Raw genomic sequence first — 26249 nt, 5'->3', positions numbered from 1 at the left:
ACACCAGACAGGGACCTAGAGCGGTGAGCTGTCAGACACCAGAAGGCACCTAATCCCCATCAGGCTACAGTGCTCCTCTCCTTCTCTTCTCTTCTCTTCTCTTCTCTTCTCTTCTCTTCTCTTCTCTTCTCTTCTCTTCTCTTCTCTTCTCTTCTCTTCTCTTCTCTTCTCTTCTCTCTCTTTTCTTCATCTTCTTCTTCTTCTTCTTCTTCTTCTTCTTCTTCTTCTTCTCCTTCTCCTTCTCCTTCTCCTTCTCCTTCTCCTTCTCCTCTCTTCTTCAGGATGCTCAGCAGAGTGACACCATGCCTGGGCAGCCCAGCCCCAAGCTCCACAATGCTGTTCTCTTGCTGAAAGTGCTGCAGACAGGTTGCCCGGGAGCGACCAGAGCTTTCCAAAGCCTGAGGCAGGAAGGATGGCATGGTGGGCAGCGTGGGATGGGGCTGCTCTGGGGCTGAGGCCGCTGCACCCCTGCCTCGGCCAGTGCAGGCCGCGCGGCCAGAGGGGCTGCAATCAGCCTGCACAGGGTCTGCTCCTGCCCAGAGGAGAAAGCAGATTGTCACCCTCCAAAGGGACTACAGAGGCGTGTGGTCACAGGCCTGGCTGCCCCCCTCCTTGGTCTGATCCAGTGAGATCTCACCGGGACTCTGAAGTGATTCTGTACGGTACATGCATAGTTGGGGGTGCTGTTGTGAATATGGTGGGAGCAGAAGGGTTATCCTCCTAGGAAGAGTTAGGGGCGATTATAAACTACACTCCCAAGGGAGGTTATGACATTTCTTACTTAAAAAAAGAAAAAGCACATATTTATCCTGGAGATTGAAGGTAGCATTTCCTAAAATGTATTCTATTAGATGTTAGCAGCCTGGAGGGAAAAAGAAGTGTTCTGAGGTCCCTTTGGGAATGTCTGAGTCAGGCAACAACAGCTTTCTTAACTGCAGGCCTTTCTCCGGGATGCTCATGGACCTGGGAATCTCCAAGAAAGGGAATAAAGGGGCCCGCGTTTCTCAAAGTACTTGACCGTGGAGCGTTCGGGGTTGGCGGGGACAAGTTTTCTCGACCACCTTGCTGGAGCCTGGGGGATACGTAAGATGATGGCACAAAGACAATTTGTTCTGTCATTTAAAAAAAAAACATCATTTTAAATTAACGAATCTCTACACCTAACGAGGGGCTCGAAAGCACCACCCCGAGACCAAGAGCTGCGTGCTCCACCTACCGAATCTGAGTCAGCCAGGCGCCCTACTCTGTCATTTTGAGCGCTTGGTTTCCTTATAAACCCTCCCAGTTTGAGGGCAGCAGGGGATGAAACCATCAGCAGGACGTTATAATAATGTGCCACCGCGGGGTATTGTGGCCTTAGAGCGCCTGGCAGCCTGGGACAACCAGGAGCTAATAACCCTGGTGGGGCAAATGCTTCGTGCTGCCCAGTTAGGAGCAGCGAGACTTCGGGAAGGGAGCCCAGGACACCTCACTGGTAGCTCATTCTATTGCAAGCTGGAGTCTGGGTTATGGAGTTTTCTGTGTAAACCTTGATGACAGCCGGCCCCCAACAAAACGGCAGCACGGGGAATGGGGCGAACACATCGTGGTCCTACCCGGGGAGGTCAGCGGCCTGCATCACCAGGCGAGCTTCATGGAAGAGGGTCAGGTGCGTCTCACGGAGCACGTGTGCTCCGCCATGCCAGGGTGGAACGGAACCAGGGTAGAGCAGCGCCAGAAGGAATGGGGTGGGGGTCGCTACCCACAGGTGTGCCTCCATCTCGGATAGGAGCCAGGGCCCCTTGGAAAAGTGGACAGTCTTGCCCACAGGTGCTATTTTGTGGCTAAGTAAAGCACTCTGTGGGTTGGTTGGACTTGACCCTGTCAACGGTCATTGGCTGATGTGCGGGGGGCAGGGAGCAGTTCCCACACTTCCCAGCACACCCCTCTCGCACCAGTTGCCTGATACTGGCACAGTGTGCTATTTTCCGTAAAAGAAAAAAAAAACTATGCTTGATTAGATGCACTTTACGTCCATGTATAGGATGAAAGTGAAGGGATGCAAATTGATCCACAAACTCATGGATTAGTGCATGTTAACAGGAAAGCGGGGGACTCTTCACTGGGGAGGGGCTTCCTTTCCCCCTAGTTTCCAAAAGGTCCGGACACGCAGTTCCCCGGGGGAGTCCTAAGGGGGAGTTAGTTCACACTTCCACACTCAGGAGGCCCGGAGCTTGAATTGCACCCGAGGCTACTGCCGCGGCTACTGCCGTTGCTCCTCACCGCCACATGGTGACACTGTTCACAGATGGTCCTGCCCAGGCCGGGGACCAGCGAGCCAGGGTGTCTAAGCTACTCAGGGTGTCTAAGTTCGGGCAAGGGGGGTCTTAGCAGGTTCCCCGCCGGAGGCAGCTGTTGGTGCTTGACTCAGTCTGATTACATCCCAATTCTTTTTTTTTTTAATTTCATTTATTTATTCCTGAGAGACACAGAGAGAGGCAGAGACACAGGCAGAGGGAGAAGCAGGCTCCACGCAGGGAGCCCGATGTGGGACTTGATCCCGGGACCCCAGGATCACGCCCCGGGCTGAAGGCAGACGCTCAACCACTGAGCCCCCCAGGCGCCCCTGGTTACATCCCAATTCTTGCCTTCCCACCCGCAGAGCTCCCCTAGGCCACCCTCCCGAGACTATCCTCAAGGGGGAGTCCCCTTCCAAAGGGGGAGCAAGGTGACCTGCGGAAGCTCTGTCACCAGAGCTGGTGCTCCGTCACGGCACCATTATTCAAATCTGCACGAGGACAGCCCCTCCAACAGGATTCATAATTCAATAAGATCCTGTATTATGGGGACACCTGGGTGGTTCAGTGGTTGAGTGTCTGCCTTGGGCCCAAGCCATGACCCCGGGGTCCCGGGATCGAGTCCTGCATCGGACTCCCTGCGTGGAGCCTGCTTCTCCCTCTGCCTGTGTCTCTGCCTCTCTCTGTGTGTCTCTCATGAATAAATAAATAAAATCTTTAAAAAAAAAAAAAAAAAGATCCTGTGTTAGGTCAGAGCCAGCCCCTCGGATCTTGGTGCCCAAATGCAAAGCAGCAGGGAGACACCCTGGGGGAGGGAAGAGGGCTGAAGAAGGGCATGGTCGTGGAGCATTTGCTGGTGTATGAAGTTACTAACTGTGGAAACTCGGACCAATACCTTAACTTTTATGAACCTCAGATTCATCACCTGTAAAACTGGGTCATTTTAGCGTCGACCTCAGGAGAATGGTGTAGGAGTTAAATGGGATGATCCATGGAAAGTGAGTAGCACGGTGTCTTGCACATCATAAATAATGAATAACAGCTAGAATTATCATTATCATTACATTTCACAGCAGTGTTTTTTTCCCCCCACCGGGGCTCTATCCCGGTGTCCAGAACGGCCCCTCATGTACCCCAGGCCCTCGGGTAAATATGTGTTGGGTGAACGGCCCCCTGATTCTTGGTGATAACCTACCCCGCTGTGTCCCTCGGCTTCTGGTCTGGGCTGGGGGGTTCGATGGCAGAAGTAGAAGACAATGCACCTGCAGGTGTGTCCCCACCTAGGCTCCCTGCCAGGCTAGCAGCTCTTCCCTGACAGCAGAGAGAGAAGAAGTGGCTCGAAGACCATCAAGCTAGGAGGTTTCTTGTTGGTCCCTCTGCTGAATAGTTTTGTGAAGAAATGGGAACAGTATGTCTGGAAAATAAGTATTGAGTATTGAGTCAACACAGATAGTTATATTTGCTAAAATCATCATTAGATATAAATACGCTTCTGACCTCTATCACATTAAATTTGAATGATTAAATCCAATTTGAAAAGACGGGGGTCATAGGGGACAGTACAGTCTGGATCCCAAGTTTTTACGAAAATGAGGCGCTGCTAGCAAATGACTTTCAGCACTGTTATGTACCCAACACGGGGCCGGGGCAGAGGGGTCGCCTAAGAATGAAAGCCCTGCCCTCGGGTGGCTTACAATCTGGTTGAAGACGCAAAGACTCGGAAGGCACAGCCCTGATCGTCCACGCGGGGAGCTGCTCAGCTCAGGCAGTCAGCACGGCGGGGCCTCCCTCAAGGCTCGGCAGGAACGGGGAAAATCAGAAAAGCTGTGAAAAGCGTCCCAACCCCAGTCAGTAGGAGCCAAGGAGTGAGGTCAGGAACGATCGGAGAGTGACAGGAGGCTGGTCCTGATGGAGTTGAGGGTCTGTTGGAAAGGAGATTTTCTAGAACCTTCCCTCAAAACCATTGGGAGCCCTGAAAGGCTGCTGGGCAGGGGAGGGATATTCGAATTTGTCCTGATGTCTGGCACCTTTGCTTCTACTTTCCAGAGCCCATGCAAGTCTCCATGACGCTTAGAATCTTAGAATCGCTATTGATATTTCCTGGGGTTTTCTTTCATTCAGCACGGAGGGCTGAGCTAGCTGGGGACAGAGCGGGGACCCGATGCAGCACAAAAATGGGAAAGTGCAGACGGGACTCCCCCAGGAGTGAGTCACCACCGCCCTGCCCCCCATCAGGGACAGAGCTACCCCTTTCTGTCTCATAGAAGGGCCTCGCCCGGGGACCCCTGGGGGACCAGTCGGTTGAGCGTCTGCCTTGGGCTTAGGTCATGATCCCAGGGTTCTGGGATCGAGCCCCACATCAGACTCTCGGCTCAGAGCCTGCCTCTCCCTCTGCCCTTGCCGGCCACTCTACTTGTGCTCTCCTTCTGTCACATAAATAAAGTCTTAAGGAAAAAAAAAATAAAGGCCTTGCTCAGTGTCCGAGGCCTGTCGCCGCGCCATCTCTCCCCGTGCGGGTACAGCTCTTGCTCCTTCCCGCATCTGCCATGAGGAGCATGACGAGTGCTAAGATGGCATGTGCCGGACACCGGGGACACACACAAGAGGGGAGAACAGGGCCTGAGAGAATGCCGGGAGGAAATTCCGCCCAGGCTGAATCCGCTGGCCACATGTGATGAGGGTTGGCGGCACTTAAATTCGCACGGGCCACTTGTTTCGGGAGTAGCAGCTTCGCAGAGCCCGGGAAGGGCCCTGACCAGCGCAGCCCTCCGCCCAGCCCCCCATCCAGTTATTCAACAAGCATTTGTGCAGCGTCTGCCACAGGCCAGGAGCTGGGCCAGCCTCAGCGCAGAGGTGAGAGAGCAGACATTTCCGTTAAGCGCCATGAAGGAGAAGCCCAGGCCCGGCTGGAGGGTGCCTCCCGGATCCACGTGCACCGGGGCGCAGACGCTTTGGCCATTGCTGCTGCCCCGCCAGCCAAGGGGCTTTGAAGTCCCAGCAACACCCGAGTCTTGGGAATGCGATTCATTTCCTTCAGTAAAGAGAACCCCTTGGTGGACGTGTGGTCGCCACCGGGCTAGTCCCATAAGCAGCCTTTGAGCCCCTTAGATGGAAGGTCCTGGAATGTATCCTTCATGAGACTTGATCCCCACTCTCAGAGGAAACGACGTCATTGGCCCTTTAAAAAAATTTTTTTTATTTAAATTCCAGTTACTTAACACAAGTGTGATTCCAGTTTCCGGTGTACAACGTAGCGATTCAACACCTCTGTATGATACAAGGTGTTCGTCACAGGTGCTCTCCTTAATCCCTCACCTGCTGCCCCCATCTCCCCCGACCTCCGCTCTGGGAGCCAGCACTTGTGTTCCATGGTCAAGAGTCGCTTTCTTGGTTTGCCTTTCTCTTTTTCCCCGCACTCATTTGTTTCTTAAATTCCACACGAGTGAAATCATACGGTATTTGTCTTTCTGACTTACGTCACTTAGCGTTTTACTCTCTAGCTCCATCCGTGTTGCAGATGGCAAGATTTCATTCTCTTTTATGGCTGAGGCTATTCCACTGTGTATATACACCCCCTCTTCCTTATCCTCATCTACCAGCAGACACTTGGGCAGCTTCAATGCGGTTGTAGAGCGTAGAGTGTGCTGCTGTAAACCTTGGGGGGCATGGACCCCCTTGAACTAGTATCTTTGTGTGCTTTGGGTAAATACCTAGTAGAGTGATTGCTATATGGTAGGGTCATTGGGCAGGTTTTAATTTTTTTTTTTAAGATTTATTTATTTATTCAGAGAGAGAGAGAGGCAGAGACACAGGCAGAGGGAGAAGCAGGCTCCATGCAGGAAGCCCGATGTGGGATTCGATCCCGGGTCTCCAGGATCACACCCCAGGCTGCAGGCGGCACCAACCCGCTGTGCCACCGGGGCTGATTGGGCAGGCTTTATAGGCCGGGACCAGGAGGCGTTTTGGGGCATATTTATTTTCTCGTTTGATTCTCACATGTTATTAATCTCCTGTGAGGGATGTTCAATTAGCTCCACACGTGGAAACCAGGACGCAGAGAGGCCCCCCACCGCGAACACAGGTCTGAACCGTGCTCTAGGCCTGACCTGGTCAGCGGGCGGCCACACGGCCTTCCCTGTTCCACGAGCCCCGTGGAGGGTGGGGGTGGCACGGGGAGCCCGTCCTACACGGCCTTTCCTGACTCATATGTTCACTCTCCTCTTTTTTTTTTAGAAACTGAGCTGCCCTGAGCTGAGCGGGGACTCCTCACATCTGTTTGCGCCCCGGGCAGCTGGGGGACCCCCCCCCGCACACCGAGGCGGTGAGGAACAAGCACCCAGCGCCGGCGGCCCCCAGGATGACGCCCCAGGGTTAGCGCCCGGGGGAGGCGCCCATGCTGCGCCCAGGAGCAGACGGGGCGCCGAGGCCTGCCGCCCCCCGCCCATGGGCGCCGCGGGAGAGCGCAGGGGTCCCCGGAGCGCTGCAGGCCCGCGGCTGGATTGGAGACGGTGCCCGCTGAGCCTGTGCCAGGAGCCGCGCTAGGCCCGAGCCATGCCCGCCGTCGGGGGGACCTCGGAGGCCGCCCCAAGGGGCGGAGGGAAGGCCTGAGCGCACCCGCGATGTGACGCGGCCCGCGTGGGGACCCGCAGACCCCGGGCGCCGAGTCGGAGTCGGGCGGGGATGCACAGCGCCTTCTGCGGCGCGCTGGTGGAGCGGCGCCCCCGGGCGCCCCCGAACCGCGCGCCCCCGCCCGCAGAGCCCCCCGCGCGCCGCGCGCCCCCGCCCGCCGAGCCCCTGGGCCGCGTGCCCCTGCTGCTGTGCCCGGGCGCCGAGCCGCGCTGCTACGAGGCCTACGAGGCCTACGCGGCCGTGCTGCCCTGCGTGCCCTTCCCCGGCGCCCTCGGGGGCTACGACTACCCCTTCGAGCCCGCCTTCATCCAGAAGCGCAACGAGCGCGAGCGGCAGCGGGTCCGCTGCGTCAACGAGGGCTACGCGCGCCTGCGCGGCCACCTGCCCGGCGCCCTGGCCGAGAAGCGGCTCAGCAAGGTGGAGACCCTGCGCGCCGCCATCCGCTACATCAAGTACCTGCAGGAGCTGCTGAGCGCCGCCCCCGCCCCCGCCCCCGCCCCCGCCCCCGCCCCCGACGGCGCGCCGCCCGCCTCCCCGCCCGCCCGCCGCCCCGCGCGCGCGCCCCAGGCCTCCGAGGGCCCCTGCTTCTCCTCCTCGCCCTTCTTTGAGTCGGAGGCGTCCAGCCACTGACCGGCCGGGCGGGGGACCCGCGGGGGCCGCCCCACTCCCGAGGGAGCCTGGCCACGGGGTGGGGGGGGGCGAGGGGCAGGGAGGGGGACAGAGGGCACCGCTGACCAGGCCGCAGGCCCCAGGCCCCAGGCCCCAGGCGGGCAACCCAGGACAGCCCCGCCCCGCGCTGCGGAACCTCACGTCTGAGGCCCGCTGTCGATCGTGCGCCACCCCCCAGCCCCGGGGGCGGGGGAGGTCAGGGGGGCCCTCGCCCACCTCCAACCTCCCACCTCGGGCGCCGCAGGTGCAGCCCCGCAGCAGGTGCAGCCCCACAGCAGGTGCAGCCCCACAGCAGGTGCAGCCCCGCCGCAGGTGCAGCCCCGCAGCGGGTGCAGCGCCATAGTGGGTGCAGCGTCGTAGCAGGTGCAGCCCCACTGCAAGTGCAGCCCGCCGCAGGTGCAGCCCCACCGCAGGTGCAGCCCCATCGCAGGTGCAGCCCCGCAGTCAGGTGCAGCCCCGCGTCTGCGACTCCCTCGGGAGGCCAGAGGTCTTTGGTTTGGATGAGCCAGGCCCTTGCTGTCCCCGAGATGGCCCCAAATGGCCTGAGATGGCCTCAGATACTAACTAGAGTGGGCCCTGGGAGCTTGCTCGCCGCCAGCCCCTGCCCCCGAGGAGCCCAGACACCCCGTCGAGGCAAGAGGCCAGGCTGCTGCCTGCGCTCAGCCCAGCTCTGACCGGGGGAGAGGCCATGTGTGTGCCTGGGTGGTGCCTCTGGCTTTCCTGATGGGGGCGATCGCCCACCGCCACCCCTAGCCCCCCATCCCACCCCCACCCCCATGTAGACTTTTCATCCTTTTTCCCTCCCGGTCAGTCGAGGACTGCGTGTCTCCCCTCAGACTGTGTCCCCTCTGTGGGCGGTGGGACCATGCGGCACTGTTTGTACCAAGAGGCTAAATAAAAGATTTGCTGAGTTTTGTGATCCCAGATGTCATCTACCTCACTCCCCCGATGCCCCTGGGGACTCCCACCCACAGCTCAGGCCCTTGCTGAGGCTCTGGGGCGCTGTTAGCTCTGCGTCCCACTGACCTTTATGGAAAGTGTCGTGCACCCAGCGGGGCGGGGAGGGCCGCAGTCCCGGGTCAAGCCGCCGCCCCTGTCCTGTTAGGCGCTGCAGGGGCTGAGACAGGGTACAAGGCACACGGTCGCTGCGCCGTGTGGCAGGTGCCGGGCCTGAAGTGCGCTCGTTCAAGATTCTTCTGAGGAGGGGTTAGCTTTCCCTGCCGTGCGGTGGGCATGGGTGGGGGGTGTCTGGCCTGGTAGCCAGCCACAGGTCGGGGGACGGATGGGGCTGTGGGGTAGGGTGCTGAACGAGGCCACCCAGCACCTTCTCGGGGGGGTGTCATGGGGCCAGGGAGCGGGGGCAGCGAGTCTTGGCACAGGGGAGCCCGTCTGCAGTTTGACGCCACCCCCTTCCTGAACTCTCTGTGGCCCCAGGCTTGAAGCCTCCCGTCCTGTCTCCCACTGCCCCCATCCCAGGCCCATGGGGACGTTCCTTCTGCCACCCCCTACCAACGTCCTCAGGGACATGCTGGGCTGTCACTGGCCCGGCTGGGAGGGAATGACAGCTGCCTGGCCTCAGAGTCAGGCAGGCAGCAGGGAGCCAGCAGCGGGGAGCCAGCGGAGGCTAATTTTACTTGCTGGGAGCAGGGACAGTAATCCTCCTGCCCCGCCTCCGGGCTGGCTCAGCAGGGCTCGCTTGGCCTCACTGGCCCAGTCCCCACGGCGGGGGCACTGGGGACGCAGGGAGGCGAGGGCAGCGGGACTGCCAGGGGAGCCATGGAGCCGTCCTCGCCCCAGGACGAGGGCCTGAGGAAGAAACAGCCCAAGAAGCCGGTTCCGGAGATCCTGCCGAGGCCGCCCCGGGCCCTGTTCTGCTTGACCCTGCAGAACCCCCTGAGGAAGGCCTGCATCAACATCGTGGAATGGAAGTATCCTTCAGGACCCGCAGGGCATCAGGGACAGGGAGGGGGCAGGGTCACGGATCACCGAGCTGGGGGGCCGGGGGGCTGCTCAGTAAGGAAGGCTGCGGCTGAGGGGGACAGGGACAGCGGGAGGAGCGGAGCCACTGAGGCCTGAGAGTGCTGGGCCCGAGGCCTGGTGACAGCCATCTGCAGAAGGGGCCCGATGTGTCACGGAGGAGGGTCCGCAGGTGTCCCCAAATCCCATTACCGGGGGGCTCCACCGAGGGGTCTGAGGCAAGAGTCTCCTTTTGATACAGGAGGGGAGAGAAAGAGGCAGGGGCCTCTGCAAGACAACTGTCCCCCTTGACGGGAGGGTGTGAGGGCAGAGCTTGCCGGTGAGTGAGGGGAGTCCAGCTGGGGATGGAGTCCAGGGAGACAAGGCCTGGGACAAAGGGCTGCTGTGACGGGCTCTGGGGGGGCGCGGGCCCAGACGCCGGGCGGTCTTCGCCCACACATACCACCCTGGGGACAGGCACTAGCAGTCCCTTTCTCCGTTTGCACTAGCTCTGAGAGGAAGAAGGATGAAAATATCTGGGTTATTTGGGGAAGGGAGGAAGGCGATTAGGGGGAGGGGCTGTGTCAAGCGTCTTCTCAGAGAGAGGTCAGGAATATTTGAAATATTTCTCTAGGGTTCTGGAAGACTGGGCTCCCACCAGCTGTTCCCTAGAAGAAAGGGGAATACGGGATCACTGGGAGGATGAGAAAACCAGGGGACCCATTGGAATAGCTGGGGTCAGAGTCAGCCCTGTTCCCCACAGCTGCACCGCTGCCTCCGTCGGGCCTGTGGGATCGGGTTTCCCCGGGTGGCTTCTCCGTGCTCTGCTCCTCTGCACCTTCTCCTCCGCAGGCCTCTGCCCTGCGGCCCAGCTCTTCGCAATCACTGGGAGGAAGAGGAAGGGGTACAAGCCCAGACCTTCTGCACAATGTGCCTCCCACCCCGCAGCCTGTCCCCACCACCCGCCATCCAATGGCTCGGCCCATGGATGCATGGACACTGCTCACCCACAAGGGACAGGGCCCGGGGGTGGCCCTGGGGAGCGACTGTGAGGGGCACGTGTGCCTGGGAGGGAGGCGTGTGCAGGTGTGCGGTGCACACCCCGGCCTGTGAGCACGGCTGGGGAGGGGCAGGGTGGGCGGCTGACTCATTGCCTCACACGCATTCGTTCCTTGGGCTGGGGGGGTTCAGGCTCCACCCACAGCTTACCCTTTCCCGGTCCTGTTCCCGCGGATGCTCAGCCCCCTGCATCCCTTGCCATTTCTCTGAGTGAGTCCCCCAAGTCGTCTGGTGAGAGTCTCAGAAAGTCAGGGCCCCCAGGGCAGGGCTGGGGATGGGCAGGGCCTGGACCAGTGAGACCTCAGGGCCCCTACAGCTGAGCAGCCCCGAGCCGGGACCCGAGCTTCACACTCCCATCACCGCCGAGCCAAGTTAGCTGTTCCTGGGGAGACCCCACAGGGGAGCGGGGAGGAGCAGAGTGGGCCCCCGGTGTGTACGGTGCCAACCCCTGCCTGTCCCAACCCCACGCCTCACTCGAGGGCTCTCCTTGACCCTGACACTAGACCCTTCGAGACAATCATCTTGCTCACCATCTTTGCCAACTGTGTGGCTCTGGCTGTGTACCTGCCCATGCCGGAAGACGACAACAACACTCTCAACCTTGGCCTGGTAAGATAGGTCCTCCTATGCGCCTCGTGCGGGCCTGCAGCCCCAGGCCGGGGAAGGCCCCCTTGGGGGGCTGCTTGCTGGTGGTAGTACCGGAGCTTCCCACTCACTTGCAGGGCTGGCCGAGCGACTCCTCAGCTCTGCAAGGTAAACTGGCTAATTCTGGATTCCGTCTGACTGGGCCCAGGCACCGTGCTAAGCACCTATGAGACTGGGCCCGGGCACTGTGCTAAGCACCTATGAGACTGAGCTCAGAAAGTGCCACCCCGTAGAGCGGCGCCATCTGACATGCGGGAAGCAAGGCTTGTAAGGTCAGCTACCGAGCGAGGGAGGCGGACTGCTGCTTTCCCTTTCCTGGACACGGTCCAGAAGGAACTGGCCTCCTGGGAGAGTGGGATCTAGGAATTCCCAGAGAGCGCGTGTTTTAGAGCTCTGTGCCTCGCTCTCTGTGCCTCGCTCTCCGCGGCCCATCACCAACAACGGGGACACAGACCACAAAATGCCAGGCCTGGAAGGGATCCCCCGGGATCACGTGGTCCCATCCCCTCCCCGCCTCGCTGGTTTCCGGATGAGGAGCCCGAGCCCCACGCAGGCGAAGCGCTGACCCAACCCAGCAGCTAGATCCTGGTAAACACGGTGACCGTTTCCGAGGCGCCAGGTTCTGTGCTAAATATTTTACGTTATTGTCTTACTTAATCCTCATAACTACCCCCGGGAGGCAACACCATTAAATCCGTGTAAAAGAGAAGGAAACTGAGGCTCAGAGAGTTTGAGTACTTTGCCCAGGGTCACCCCCTCCCCCCATGCAAGTCCTGCAAGAGGGTCTCCGACTCAGGCCTCTCTGACTTTAGGACTTGCCCTTGTGACGGCCTTTGCCAACACGGTGACAGCGCGAGGACTCCAGGGGAAGCCCTCCTAGAAACAGTGCTCTCAGGCATGTACTGTCCAGGCCCCCGGGAGACAGGACAATGGGCCCACCATCTCAGCTGGCTTTTTCCTGATTTGCACCACAGGGGTGGGAGGGGGGGGACCAATTAACATGCATCCGGGGCCTGAAAAAAGGTATTTATCTTTGCTTCTCCTTTATGCCGGTTTCCATGGGAATCTATCTTGAGCTGCTAAGAAGCTGGGATTTTTAAGTGTGTGTTAGGCTATAAACAGAAAAAACTCTGAGCTCCTGAGTGCGGAAGGAGAGCGAGATGAACTCTGGGCAGGGCCCCTACAGCCGCGGCTGGTGGGGGGCGGTGCTGAGCCTCAAGACAGGCCTCGGATTCCATGTCCCTGAATCCACCGAGGGGCTCTGGGTCCAGCCCACTCTCCAGGGTTTTGTATTTCGGGGCCTTCGTTCCATTTCAACGCCTTAGGTTGGCTCCTTTCAAAAGGAATCGCCCCCTGGGAGGCGTTGAATGACACTTTACTGGTCTGTCGTCTTCCACTGAAACAAAATGGAACTTTCGCGGGTCCCGGGTACTTGCCCTTAGCTTCCGGGCTGGCTCGCAAGGCCTTGGGGAAGGCCTAGGCCCACAGGCACAGGACGAGGAGTTTCCTGGGAGAGGAAAACCTGACCAGAAGCCGTCCCAAAGCGGTGAATATCACCACAAACATCAAAGTTGGACAGACTGTTAGTATAATCAGTGAGGGATCCTCCTCGGATCCTTCGGGAGGGCGGGGGGGGGGGGGGGGGGAAGCCCAGAGAGCCCAGGGGCACCTCAAGGGTCTCGGAGCCAGCTTCCAGCAGCCGACGCTTCCTTCCCCCTAGCCAGTGACATGCTCCCTCCATACAATCAAGCAGGAGGGAAATGAGGGGAGTTAGACCAGGAGGGGAAATCCGACATTTATCTCTCTCTTACCCTACTGGCTGCTTTGTAGGTATCTGAGAAAGGTGAGGCACTTTCAGGTCATGCAAAAGGGAGGCCCAGGAACCCATTCTTCATTAACTTTCTCATTCATTCAGTAAATATTTATTTAGTGCCTATTGTGTCCCAGGCCCATGCTGGGGACATAATTGGGTTCCAAACAGACATAGTTCTGATCCTCACAGGGCTTAGTTAATTAAACCAATTAAATACGTAATTATAATTAAACCAATTACACACGTAGTTAAAATGGGAAGGTTTGGGACGCTATGATATTGTCCTGGAGGAGGATCTAGTCCTTCCCAGAGAGTGAGATGTTCCCCCTGAGGTGTGAAGGGTGAGGACAAGGCCAACCTCATGGGCTTGTGACCCCTACAGTCCCTCTGGGGCCTGCACTCAGGAGGGCCCCACGCATGGGCCTTAATAGTCTGTGGTTATAGTACTGAAAACTGAAATGATTTCATCTTTGAATCCTTATTTTGAGGGTGAAGACCAATGGGACAATAATGGGACATGCGCCAGTAGCGTGGAGCCATGGCTCACTCACGGTTTCCCCCTCGGCCACTTCCTTCTAGCCCCCCACCTCGGAGGACAGACGCTGCTCAGTCTCCCCCGCTGGTGCCCTGGGCCAGGGTCAGGGTTGGGTACGCATGGGTCAGGGCATGGCAGTGGCTGTCCCTACCCTGGACCGACAGGACCACAGCCACTCAGTGAGTGATTGCCGGGTGGAGCCTGAGGCTCATCCCCCAGCCAGGTACTTGGGGTCCCCTGGAGCCGAGGCTACGATACGCTGCCTGTCCACCTCAGTTGGAGGCAGAAGCTGATGGGATGGGAGATGCCTGCCTCCACTTCCCCACCTGTAGCCAAGGGTCAGGATGTCTGGCTGCTGGACGGGGGTGGAGTGAGTGTGGGGCGGGTCATGAAGGAGGACGGGGGTGCCCGTGAGGGTCTGCACCTGCCCCACACAATACTAAACAGGTGATTAAAAAACACCACGGCAGGTTGAGAAAGGAAAAGCTTCATATTTTAATACCTTTCGTGGTTCTTACTTCCTACTTTTTTGAACAATTTTTCATTTGGTACTGGGTCCATTGATTCTGTAGCTGGTCCCGGAGGGCAGGTTGGGGCACCAGGGGAGAGGTTGTAGAAGCCGCCACGGGGAGCCCCGCGAGCAAAGTGCTAGAAGCAGGAGGTTGAGAAAGGAGTCTGGGCCTTGGAACTGGGTAGATAGAGGGTGGCCTGGGAGGGGGGAGGGGGGAGACGGGGAGAGTGGGGGGGGGGCCGTGAAGTTGTCCAGGCAGCAACGGGGAGGCCGGAACTGAGGCGTGATGGGTGACAGGATGACGTTGAGAGACGGTGGGGAGGCGGCCCAGGGAGACCCGCCGTGGGGACGGAGGCGTGGGGGAGAGGAAGAAGGCAAGGATGACGCTGGTGTCAGTGTCAGCGTGGGTGACAGAGCAGGAGGGGGATCACTTACCAAGACAGGCGGCGCGGGGGAGGGGAGGGCAGGCTGCGGAGGGAGGAGGGTGCAGGGCTCTCCGCCCACCCCCCCCACCCCCCCACCCCCCCACCCCTGTCACGTTGGGATGCGGTGTGGGCGGTCACTAGGCAAGTGGCTGATGGGTGACAGGGAGGAGGCAGGGCGGGTCGGGGGCAGGAAGGGCTCCGGCAGCTGCCAGGCGTGCAGAGTCGGGAGGCGTCCAGCACCCTGGGCTGTGGGGAAGAAGCCCCGACGGCCGTCGGAGGAGCACGCGCCCCTGCCAGGTCTGGGTGCGCCTCCAGGAGCCCTCTGTGCTCCCCGCTCAGCGTCTGCTGCAGGTGACGGCCCGGTGCTGAGCCCCCCGACCCTGCCCATCCGGGGTCCACCCTGCACAGAGGACGCGGGGGCTCCGAGCAGGCAGGGGCGCCCTGGAGGGGGAAGCGGCGGGGGAGAGCCGGGCAGGAGCAGGGCGGGGACGCGGAGCCCTGCCAGCCGGGAGCACCCTGGGGTGGGGGGGCCTCTGACCCCCACCGGGCTGGGGAAGCCGGATGCTGGGTAACCGTGGGCTCTGGACGCACAGGTGTGCTGCGGAGTCCGGGCCCGCTCGTACGCTGGCTATGTGGCTGTGGACATGCTAGTGACATCTCCGCGCCCTCAGTCCTGTCCCTTGGAAGATGCGGATGACACTGTTCGCTTCAGAGAAGCTACAGGAGGAGCCAAGCCCTCATTGCTGTGGTGCCCCCTCTATCCACATAAGCCATTCCATTATGCAGGGACCACAGCGCCTCAGGGCGGGCTCCGCAGTCACAAAGCCCCCAGCACAGAGCCCCCTGGGCGGTTCTACATTCAGAGCATGACCAAAAGATACCAGATAAAAAATCCATCTTCACCCCACCCACTATCTATCCCCGATTTCTCTGATTTTTCATTTTCACTCCTTGAGACATCCAACTTATCTGAATGGCCTTCCTGGCCACCCCCCAACCCCATCCTCCAGCAAATTCTCCTCCTCCTCCTCCTCCTCCTCCTCCTCCTCCTCCCATCATCAACTGTTGAGCACTCACAATTGTGCTGGTTCTATTCTAATGCTTTATTACATGCATTATGTCATTAATTGCCCACAAGGCAGGTAGTATTATTTTTCTCACTTTTACAGAAGCGTAAACTGAGGCACAGAGAGGTTAAACCACCGCACAGGCCCCGCCGGCTACGTGGCAGGCCTGTACCCCGTGTTGGGCATCCTGCTGTGGTTTTCCTGGTACCAGGAGAGGATGGCGACCCCGCGCCCCTCCCCATCCCAGCCCCTCCCTGTACCCGTGCCTTCCCCTGATAGTGAAGCTGCTGGCTGCCCAGACCAGCACGGACGCTCACAGCGTCCAGGCTCAGCCTCTACCTGGGCTGGGCTCCATCGCCCAAGAAAGAAGCCCGCCTTAGGCTTGGGAGGCCTGTGTCTCACACAGCCCTGTCCCAGAATTGTCCCAGGAGGGTGAAGGCTGGGGGTGCAGCTCACGAGGGGGACCATCTGTCAGAGAAGCAGGGAAATGGAGCAGACACCGAGTCACCACGGGGGCCGGCCAAAGGGCAGTGAGATGCCCCAGGGCCTTGGAAGCCAAGACCAGCACCCCGGGCCTTAGTCCCCACCCCAGACCAAGACCCTCCCAAGCCAGCCCTAGCTCCCTGAGGTCTGCAGGGCCGCTGCCCCCAGGGGGTACCCCTGACTCAGTTAAAGGGGACTTGGGAGGGTCATCATTCCGGCCTGAGGGAATGCTCAGCCTGAGGGAACCCGTGTGGAAAGGCCACGAGGATCAGAGTTACTAATTGTTGGGCACAGACGGGGAGTTGATTGCTTTGTCTACACTGTCTCCCTTCGTCCTCAAAGCCGCCTTGTGTCAAAGTACGCTTCTCAAACAGTGCAGACCTGACTCTGATTAAAATACAGAAGGAACGCGCGTCCGCACTGAACGCATCTGCTAAGAGGACAGGCAGGAGGGGAAAGCTGATTCGAAGAGAATTGGAGGAACAGAGAAGAATATGATGTTGGAGGGACAAAGGATGGATGTAAGATCATGAGGGGAGACACCAAGCCGGCCGCTGTCCCTCGGGGCAATGCAGCAGTGGCCTGTCGGGGTTGTCTTTTCCAGCGCTTGCATCTCGACGGGACCCTGAGACTTGAACAGGTACCTTCCCGGAGGTCAGTGGTTTCCCACGGCCGGGGAGGGAAGGGGCGTTTAGTGATGTTGGGAAGCTGGTCGGGACCGTGTCCACACTGCTGGCGTCCAGTATCTAGAAGCCCGGGATGCCGCTCAACACCCGCCAAGCACAGGACGGCCCCCTCCCACCAACAGAGAATTCTCCAGCCTGAAGTGAGAATAAGGCTGGGGCTGATAAACTTAGCCCCAGATAAGGACATGGTTCTTGGCCAGGCCTTTTATAAAATGCTCCGGCGCGACATTATAAGGAAACGGTGACCTCCCTTCGCCTATGTTCTAAGTTCTGGATGCTTTTTGGCACACGGGTCAGGTGGGCCCCGGTGCCGCCCGGGAGGGGCAGGGCCAGGCCGGCGGGATTCAGCCTCTCAGCTGGTCCCCGGCTCCCCACCCCGGCGCTGGGAGAGCTGCGCCCGCCCTGCCGGCCCTCCCGTGTCAGCAGACTCGGCTAGGCCCCAGGACATTCCTGGGGTTCAGGTTCCCGCGTGGCCCTCTGCACAAGGCTGCAGCCTAAGCCTCTGGCATCCAGGGCACTTGGCTTTTTATAGGGTCTGGAATGTGCCCGCCGCCTCCTGCGGCCCGCCGCCCGCTAGCCTCAGCATCTGGGGAGGCCCTGGCCTCAGACGGGCCCCAGCTCGGGCCTCTGCTAGGGAGATCCGGGACCTGCCAGGCGCCGGTGAAGGAGCCTGGGTCTCCCACCCTACAGGCGCCGGCCACGTGAAAGGAAAGCCTGCCTTCCCGCCTCCCTGGGAGCCTGGCCTCTCCCCCCGCAGGGCCTCAGCTCCCGCTCCGGGGGCCTAGCCGGCCCCGCGCTCATCTGCGCCCCTCGCACGGGGCAGCGCAGTCACAGAGGGGCAGGGGGCCACGGAGGCCTCGAAGCGCCCCTGGGCACCCTGTCCAAGCTACACGGACTCTGGGGGGGTCGTGGGGACTTGCTGCTTTCCTATCGGACAACCCTGCCTCCAACATGCACGTCTGCCGGCAGGTGAGCCCTCGGCGCCTCCGTGCGCTCTCGGGCCGCGGGAGCCACCCTTTGGGAAGGCTCATGTGGAGGAGGACGGTGACACCGTGCCCGGCTGGCACACGGGAGTTGGCGCCGTTCTTTCCCTTCCCTGCCCGCCCAGCGTCCCAGACCCCAGCCGTGGGAGGCCGGGGTGGGGCGGGCAGGGCCTGACACCCTTCGGACCCTCGCTGCGTGGCCGGCTTCCCGCCGGGGCTCTCCCGCGGAGCCGTGCGGCCCCGGAGAACCCCCGCAGCCCCTCGGTGCTCTTGCTCGCGGGTGACGTGAGACCTGAATGGACGCAAGTGGCTCGAACAGGGCCTGGCACGTGCGTGTGTGCTGCACCCACCTCAGTGGCCGTTGCCCTCCCGGCTGGGGCACCCCGTGCCCCGGCCCCCGCCCGGCGCGGCCCCTCAGGAAGGCAGATTCCCTGTCCCGCTGGGGGAGGCCTGGGGAGCGCAGGGCGGGCAGGTGCCAGGCGAGGGGCCTCCGTCCGGGTGCCAGTCCGTCGGGCTAAACATAGCCGCGTGCCTCACCCTGCCGTAGGTCACTTTCCAAACGTGGAGGCTGAGGTGGCCATGGGGAGGGACGCCAGGGCCTGGGACGCCCCGGGAATGATGTGGCCGCCGGGCGGGCGCAGGAGCAGAGCTGTGGACGCAGCCAGGGCGGGCAGGACAGGCCTGCTGGCCACGGGCACCCCGCGCCCCTCGGAAGCCCCGCTCTCCTCACCCGGGAAGGAGGAAGGGCTACGCGGCATGGCCCGTCCTCCACGTCCAGGTGCTCGGGCAACGTCATCCTTTTTCCTAGAAATCAGCTTTATCTTGATTCTGAGCCCATGTCCCTCCGGATGGGGAGAACCTCGGCTACAGTTGCCCCTGGCACTCCCAGCGCCCGTCCCAGGGCTCCAGCAGCGCTAAGGGCCTGGGGTCACAGGTGCTCTGTCCTCCCTGGATGAGGCCACATGGCTCCTGTGTCTCAGTCCCCTCAGGCCCCCCCTCCCCTGTCTCCATGCAAAGTCGAAGGTGCAGGAATCCTTGGCAAGCAAGCTGGACCCCCCCCCCCGGGGCCTCCTCTTGGCCCCTGCTACATCTTTAAGGCACAATGAGGGAGCAGACCCCACAGCAGATCTACCCTAGAGGCCTCCCAACCCTGGGACGAATCTCTGTTAAGCCCTCTTTCTTCAACCCGTTTCCACATGGTGGATTCAAGGCTTTATTTTAACTTTAATTAATTAAGATTTTTATTTATTTATTCATGAGAGACACAGAGAGAGGCAGAGATAGGCAGAGGGAGAAGCAGGCTCCCTGCGGAGATCACGCCCTGAGCTGGAGACAGATGCTCAACAAACCACTGAGCCCCCCCAGGCGTCCTGGGTTCAAGGCTTTAGAAAACAAAGGCCTGGGGCCCTGGCACAAACCTCCCCAGCACTGCCGGGTGCCCAAGGGAGCAGGAAAGGGGAGGAATCCAGGAGGAAACAATCACGAAGGTTATGAACTGACCTCATAATAGCAGCACCCAGCCAGCCCGCCTGGAGACCCCGAAGCATGAGGGGCCGTGTTTGGGGAGGTGGGGATGCCCTTGGGCCCCCCCACCAGCCCGAGCCCTCTGCTGGCCCTGGGCTCCCTCCTTGAAGTGAATGTGCCTTAAAGAGTTAACAAGTATAGGATTTGCATCCTAACAGATCCCAAGGAGTTGACCCTAAGGAAGGAGACCAGGCCCAGGGGCCCAGGGACAGGAGGAGGTGGTCCTCTTAGCCGCGCGGCCATCTGTGGGCTGTGAGCGCTGCCTTCGGCTGCTCAGCTGCTTCCTGAGCCCTGGGCGGGGAGGTGGGGGCGCTGGGGGCCTGGGAGGCCGAATCCAGCCCGGCCTTCCCTTCCGGCAGGCTGCAGTGTTGGGGTGAGGATGGCGAGGAGGAGGGGTTCCTGCCCCTGCGGCCCAGACAGGGGCCAGCCAGCCCCTGCCCTCTGCCCCCACCGCCCAGGAACTGCCCCGGGAGGAGCAGCCCCACGCCAGGACGGGGTGACCCTCACAGCCGGAAGACAGCCCGAAAATAGAGGCCGTAGGAGGGCAAGGGGAACGCAGTCCGGGCCCCCCCACTTTCAGCCCAGGACTTTGGGAGTGTCTGGCTCTAACGCCCCTAGGAGCAGGTGCAGGGCCTGCAGGTCGGGGCTGGGCACCAGGCCGCCCTCCCCGGCCCACGGGGCCCCCGGGAACCCCGGTGAGAGGTCTGTCTGTGGAGACACAACGACTCCCATGGGTGGAAGGGGACATGCGGCAATGCAGGCCTTGAGGCTGCTAACAAAGCTCATCTCACCAAGTCAGACGGGCTCAGGGTCCCCCCATGAGGTCAGGACAGTCAGGGGATCCGAGCTACCTCCCCCGCCCTGGTTTCAGAGCCTGGGGATCATGTGCCTTCTTAGGAATAGAGACTCGAGGCTACACCCGTATCGGTTCTGCGCCCAGTCCCAAGGCGCATGTGGGCGGCTTCCCCACCCAACGGGCAAAGCTCTCACACCGCCTGGGTTTCCGACAGTTCAAATAGATTCTGACTCTGTCTACGTGGACAGAACATCCGATCTCGCGGGTTAAGGGCTCAGTCCTGCAGGGTTGACACCAACCCGCCCCCCCGCCTCCCGCCACGGCCTCAGGTGCCCATAGGAGCCCAGGCGGTTCTGTGCGCCCCGACTGGTGGGCCGTGGCGGAGAGGTTCCAGGGACCTTCCTCTTAGGCTTGATTAACTCGCTAGCGTGGCTCAGAGCTCAGGAAACGTTTCCCCTGCTACACCACTGGCTCTAGGAGCGGCCAGATGGCAGACAGGCACACCTTGCCCTCAAGGTCGGCGGGCGGGGGACAGGGCGCCAGGTTTCCAGTCTTGCTGAGGGCACCTCTCCCCCTGCATCTCCACTGTTCACCAACCCAGAAACCCTCTGGCCCTTGTCCTTGCAGGTCTCACGAGGCTTTATCACGCAGGCACCATCGATCAGATCATTGGCCATTGGTGACTAAGTCAGCCTTTAGCCCCTCGCCCCTCCCTGGAGGTTAAGGGGAGGGACCCAAAACCCCCAACCTTTTTTTTTTTTTTTTTTTTTAGGATCTTTATCCATTTGAGAGGGAGAGAGATGGAGATAGTGAGAGAGAGCACGAGCAGGGAGGGGAGGGAGAAGCAGCGTCCTCGTCCCCGCTGAGCAGGGAGCCCGCCACCTGGGGCTCCAGCCCGGGATCCCTGGGATCATGACCCGAGCCCAAGGCAGATGCTCAACCGATGGAGCCACCCCGGCGCCCCAAGTTTCAACCTTCTAACTACATGGGTGGCTCCTCCGGTGACTAGTCCCCAGTTTCAGGAGAGTTCCACAAGTCACGGCCACATTCACAGAACAAAAGACGCCAAGTGCTTTAGGAGCTCTGTGCCATTAGCAGGGGTCAGCACCAGATACGCATTTCACTGTATTTCACATTATAAATGTAGTATCATCACCTCCCTTTAAATTATGCTGCACGAGGGATGCCTGGGAGGCTCAGGGGTTGAGCATCTGCCTTGGGCTCAGGGCGTGACCTCAGGGTCCCAGGATCGAGTCCCGCATCAGGATCCCCGCAGGGAAGCTGCTTCTCCCTCTGCCTGTGTCTCTGCCTCCCTTTCTGGGTCTCTTACGAATAAATAAATAAAATCTTTTTTAAATAATAATATAAATAAAATAAATAAGTAAATAAATAACGCCGCACAAGAGACAATGATGATTTTTGACTGTTTTTTTTTTTATTCATTCACTCAACAAACATCTCCCGAACGCTCGCTGTGTACCAGGCCGCATGATATGCCGTAGAGCAGGGATTCTTGGATGACATGTGGGCAAAGATTTGTGTGTTGCTTTCAGTTTGCGACCCACTGCGGACGGGCAGGGGGTCCGACGTGGTGAGGCCACGTCCCAGCTTGGGGGCCTGTGAGACTCGCCACGTGCAAACTGAGCCTGTTGTCCACCCTGAGCCTGTTGTCCACCCACACGCTTGGAAGCTGAGGCGAATGGCTGTAGCAGTTTCCAGAGGCTTCCCCTCCAGGCCCGGCCTTGTCTCAGAGCGATCACAGCAGATATCCGGGCAGACCCTCGAGAAGCAGCGCGCTGAGGACATGGGTTCATTCACCTGCTCACCACGGCCGTGCGGCAGGCCCCGCTCCGGGTGTAGGTGACACAGCGGTGACCCCGCCAAGACCCCGCTCTCCTGGGCCTGATATTCAGGGCAAGGGAAAGGGTTCAGAGAAAGGAAGAATCAAAAGGGGCAGCAGGCGGTGATCAGTGCTGCAGGGGAAAGCAAAGCAGGGCAAGGAGACAGACAGGGGCAAGGGGCCAGGGGCGTCAGGGGGGCCCCGCGATAAGGAGGCATTCGAATTGAGATCCTCAAGAAGGAAGACGGTGAGCCAAGAGGTCACCTGGGAAGAACATTCCAGGCGCACACAGCAGTGCCTGGCGCTCCCTCCGGGTCTGGCGGCCGGACGGGCAGGGGCAGGTGCATGCAGCCCTCCCGGGGCGAGGCCGGCCGCCCGGCCTCTGAGCACGGCAACTATTTTCGGCCCTGGTTTCCCCTCCCTCAACCGCACTCCAACTGTCTGGCCCCTGGGGTGCAGCCACGTAAAGATGTGACTTCCCCCACCCTCCCCCGACACCTTTCCCTCACTGGGCACCGGAGGCCTGAGAAGCCGCACGCCCAGGACGGGAGGGGCCCAGCCCACTCCCAGGACAGCCTCCCCCTGTGCTGACGGGACGTGCCCACACTGGCCCTCGCAGCTCCCCGGGGCCCAGGGCCCCACGATTCCCGCCTCACGTTCGTTAAGCACAAGACCCATCAGCAGGCCCGTCAGGGGCCCCTGGGTGGCTCCGTCGTCCAAGCATCTGATTCTCGGTTTCAGCTCAGGTTGTGGCGTCGGGCTCCTCGCCCAACGGGAGTGGGCTCGGGGATGCTCTCCCTCTCCCTCTGCCCTCCCCCTGCTCGTGCGCTCTCCGTCTCTCCCTCTCTCCCTAATAAATACATAAATCTTAAAACAACCAAAGCAAAACAGGTCCCTTAGTAGAGCGCTGTGGTTGGCATTGTGACCACACATTCTCTGAAGGAAGAGGAGGCTTCGGGATTGCAAACTGGCGGGAGGGGTCAGGATTGAGGCTGAGAGTGGCCTCAGGGGCAATGACAAGCTTAGAGGTTTCTAGGGCCATATCCTCTCCAACGGGCCACTTGGCCACCTCTTCCCTTGCTTCCCACACTTACCATTTGGAAGTAAAAGTAGATTGTCTTCCCCATCACCAGTAGGGTGGCCCGTTTCCTGATCTGGGTCCATCCACGACGTAGGAACTATGAGGGCCTAGCACGAGTTATGCCTCCACGGGTGCTGGTGGCGAGGCCCTGGCGGGGGCGCGGGTTCTCCTGGGGGTGGGTGGCGGTGACTGATGGTGATGGCGGCTTGGGGTGGGCAGGGGGCCCGGGTTGTGGCTGCAGGGGGCCAGCCGACGGCTCTCTGTGCCTCCCCGGGTCGTGCAGGGCTGCAGCCCCGTGCAGCCAGCCAGCTGGCCAGACACCTGCCCCCCGGGAAACTTGGCTTGTTTAGGAAGTGGGGGGACGGGGTGCAGGGCTCTCGGAAGCCACCAGGCCGGGGTTCAGGTGGCTGCAAGGAGAGCTCTTCAGCCTGGAGAGTCCTGGCAGAGGGGACTCAGCCTTCAGGCTGGAAATGCTCTCCTGCCCCAGGAGGGGGTAGGGCGGCGCAGGGGACCAGGGCACCGGGCGACCCCCGAGGGGCCTGCGACGCCTTCTGCAGGCGGGGCTGCACCGACCCCCCCAGCCCTTAGCCGCGGGGCCTCTTCCGCCCCTGGGGGCCCAGGCCCTCCCTGTGTGATGACCTCGCTGCCCTTCCAGTGGCTGCGCAGGCAGCAGGTGTGGGGCAGCGGGGACCTCAGGGGAGCTGACGGGAAGACCCTGGTGACATCCGCCGGCGGGTCGCCTGGGGTCTGGGCAGCACTCCCCTCTCCGCCGCGCCCCCCAGCGGCCCTCGGGGTGGTGCGGGGTGAAAGGAGCCCAAACCAGAGGCCGCCTGGGGGCCTTCGCTTGAGGGCCGCCCAGGCCATTCATGTAGTCACCCCGTCCTAGGCCCTGGAGGGACGGTAACTCAGGGAATGGACAGGGCGCCTGGGGCGCTCAGGTCCTGATCTCAGAGTCCTGGGTTCGAGACCCGCATCCAGCTCTCCGCTCAGTGGGCGAGTCTGCTCCTCCCTCTCCCTCTGTGGGCTCTCTTGCTTTTGCTCTCCTTCAAATAAATAACATATTAAAAAATTTTTTTAAAGATCTTATTAATTTATTCGTAAGAGACCCAGAGAGAGGCAGAGACAGGGAGAGGGAGAGGCAGGGGGAGCCCGATGCGGGACTCGATCCCAGGGCCCCGAGGTCACACCCTGAGCCGAAGGCAGACGCTCAACTGCTGAGCCGCCCAGGTGTCCCTAAAAAAAAAATTAAAAACGAAAGAAATGACAAGAATCCACACACTTTATGGAGTTTGTATTCAAGTGGGTGAGATAGAAAGGGAACAAGAGGAAAACATCTAGGGTGTTTTCAGCTGGAATAAGCGCTGAGATGACCAGCGGAAACACAAGAGGATCAGAAAGTGTCAGCGGTCACTCCAGTTGTACCTGTGGGGCCAGGGAAGGCCTGGGTGGGGGGCGACTGCTGAGTGAAGCCCCGGGGGAGGGCAGGAGCTGGCAGGGCGGGGCGCGTGGGGCGCGTGGGTGACGGGAGCAGAGGAATTCCAGGCAGAGCCGGTGTCAATGTCCTGAGGCAGGCGCCCTGAGGAGCAGTGTGCCCCCGAGGAAGGCGAGGGGCTCTAGGCGCCCGAGCACAGGTGCGACTGTTTGTTCCGCAGGAGAAGCTGGAGTATTTCTTCCTCATTGTTTTCTCCATCGAAGCGGCCATGAAGATCATCGCCTACGGCTTCCTCTTCCACCAGGACGCCTACCTGCGCAGCGGCTGGAACGTGCTGGACTTCATCATTGTCTTCCTGGGGTGAGGCCGGGGGGCGGGGGGTGAGGTCGGGGGCGCCCCGGAGCCGCTGGCCGGGGCTGCACAGAGGTGGCCGAGCGGGTGCGCTTCCCGTCACCCGCGGGTGGGAGCCGCACCGTCGCGCCTTTCTCAGCCTTTACCCGCGGCTCGTCTATTCCGCCGCCCGTGCTGAGGCCCTACTATTGGGGTTCACAAAGACCGGTATTTGGAAACCCCGATCTGCCCGCGGGGAGGCGGCCCCAGCAGGGTCCCGAGCCGGCGGCCGGACAACAGTGCCGTGCCCCCTCCCAGTGGCGGGGCTGCAGGCCCCAGATCCATGTTCCCAGGCGTGGTTCCTCCCGAGGCCTGGGACGGTGGGGGCCTGCCCCCCGCGACCACGTGGCCTCACACCCCGGGGGCCTCTTGGCGCAAATTTCCACTTCTTCCAATGACACCAGTGGGACTGGATTGGGGTCGACCCTCACAGCCTCCTTTTAACTTAAATCTTTGGAAAGACCCCGTGACACCCACATTGTGAGGTTCTGAGCTCAGTGAGGACTCCAGCATATGAATTTGAGGGGCACACAGTTCAGGCCATAACACAGCAACCCCCACCTGATTATAACAGGAGCATTTATTAGTATTTTTTTAAAGATTGTATTTATTTATTCACGGGAGACCCAGAGAGAGGCAGGGACACAGGCAGAGGGAGAAGCAGGCTCCCTGTGGGGAGCCCGATGTGGGACTGGATCCCAGGACCCCGAAGGCAGACGCTCAGCCACCGAGCCCCCCAGGCACCCCTCACAGGAGCATTTATCAAGCACTTACTATGTTTTACACGTAACATCTCATTTAGTTAGTTTTTTCAATAATCTCAATTTTCCCACTTAAGGAGGCTAAGGCGCAGAGAGGTCAAGCACGGGGCCCAAGGTCACGGAGTGAGCCGACGGCAGTGCCAGGGACGCCGGCTCCAGCGGCTGCCACTTACCCACTACGCCCCTTTGATTCAGTAAACACGATGCTGATTATTTGCTAATTAGGCGGCGCTGGCTCAGCGCCGGGGAGAGCAGTTCTGTGAATCAGCCTCACTCTTAATGAACTGCCCTGGTGGGAGGCCAACACTAGTGGACACGGAACAACGGAGTGCGGGGACACGCCACCACACACTGCACCATTGTTGGGCATGCAGAGCGTCCCCGGGGCTGAGCTGTCAAAGGAAGGATTCATAAAGGAGGGTTGGAGGATCCCTGGGTGGCGCAGCGGTTTAGCGCCTGCCTTTGGCCCAGGGCGCGATCCTGGAGACCCGGGATCGAATCCCACATCAGGCTCCTGGTGCATGGAGCCTGCTTCTCCCTCTGCCTGTGTCTCTGCCTCTCTCTCTCTCTCTCTCTCTGTGACTATCATAAATAAATAAAAATTAAAAAAAAAAAAAAAAAGGAGGGTTGGAGATGGACTTCAAAGGACAGCGGGGCTTTGGGTAAACTGAGAGGCAGAGCAGAGGGG

At 60.4% G+C, this 26249-nt stretch overlaps 2 protein-coding genes across 3 annotated transcripts in view; both read left to right on the top strand.

Moving 5' to 3' along the window:
- Nucleotides 1–6956: 6956 nt before the first annotated feature.
- Nucleotides 6957–7535, top strand: ASCL5 (achaete-scute family bHLH transcription factor 5). Its single transcript, XM_077902579.1, has one exon. The coding sequence runs from the start codon at nucleotides 6957–6959 to the stop codon at nucleotides 7533–7535; it is 579 nt and encodes a 192-aa protein (XP_077758705.1).
- Nucleotides 7536–9261: 1726 nt separating this feature from the next.
- Nucleotides 9262–26249, top strand: part of CACNA1S (calcium voltage-gated channel subunit alpha1 S) — a 63406-nt gene continuing 46418 nt past the window's right edge. For both annotated transcript variants that reach the window (XM_077902429.1, XM_077902428.1), the window contains exons 1-3: nucleotides 9262–9502; nucleotides 11093–11198; nucleotides 24631–24770. In XM_077902429.1, coding sequence (XP_077758555.1) covers nucleotides 9351–9502; nucleotides 11093–11198; nucleotides 24631–24770 — 398 coding nt within the window. In that variant the 5' untranslated portion in view covers nucleotides 9262–9350. The remainder of the gene's footprint in view (nucleotides 9503–11092; nucleotides 11199–24630; nucleotides 24771–26249) is intronic.

This window comes from Canis aureus, chromosome 6 (assembly GCF_053574225.1).
Source record: "Canis aureus isolate CA01 chromosome 6, VMU_Caureus_v.1.0, whole genome shotgun sequence".
NCBI lineage: Eukaryota > Metazoa > Chordata > Mammalia > Carnivora > Canidae > Canis > Canis aureus.
This window is presented reverse-complemented; position numbering and strand designations above follow the sequence as displayed.

Excerpts from the sequence above, each read along its gene's own strand:
- ASCL5 (XM_077902579.1), top strand. The coding sequence starts at position 6,957 with ATGCACAGCGCCTTCTGCGGCGCGCTGGTGGAGCGGCGCCCCCGGGCG.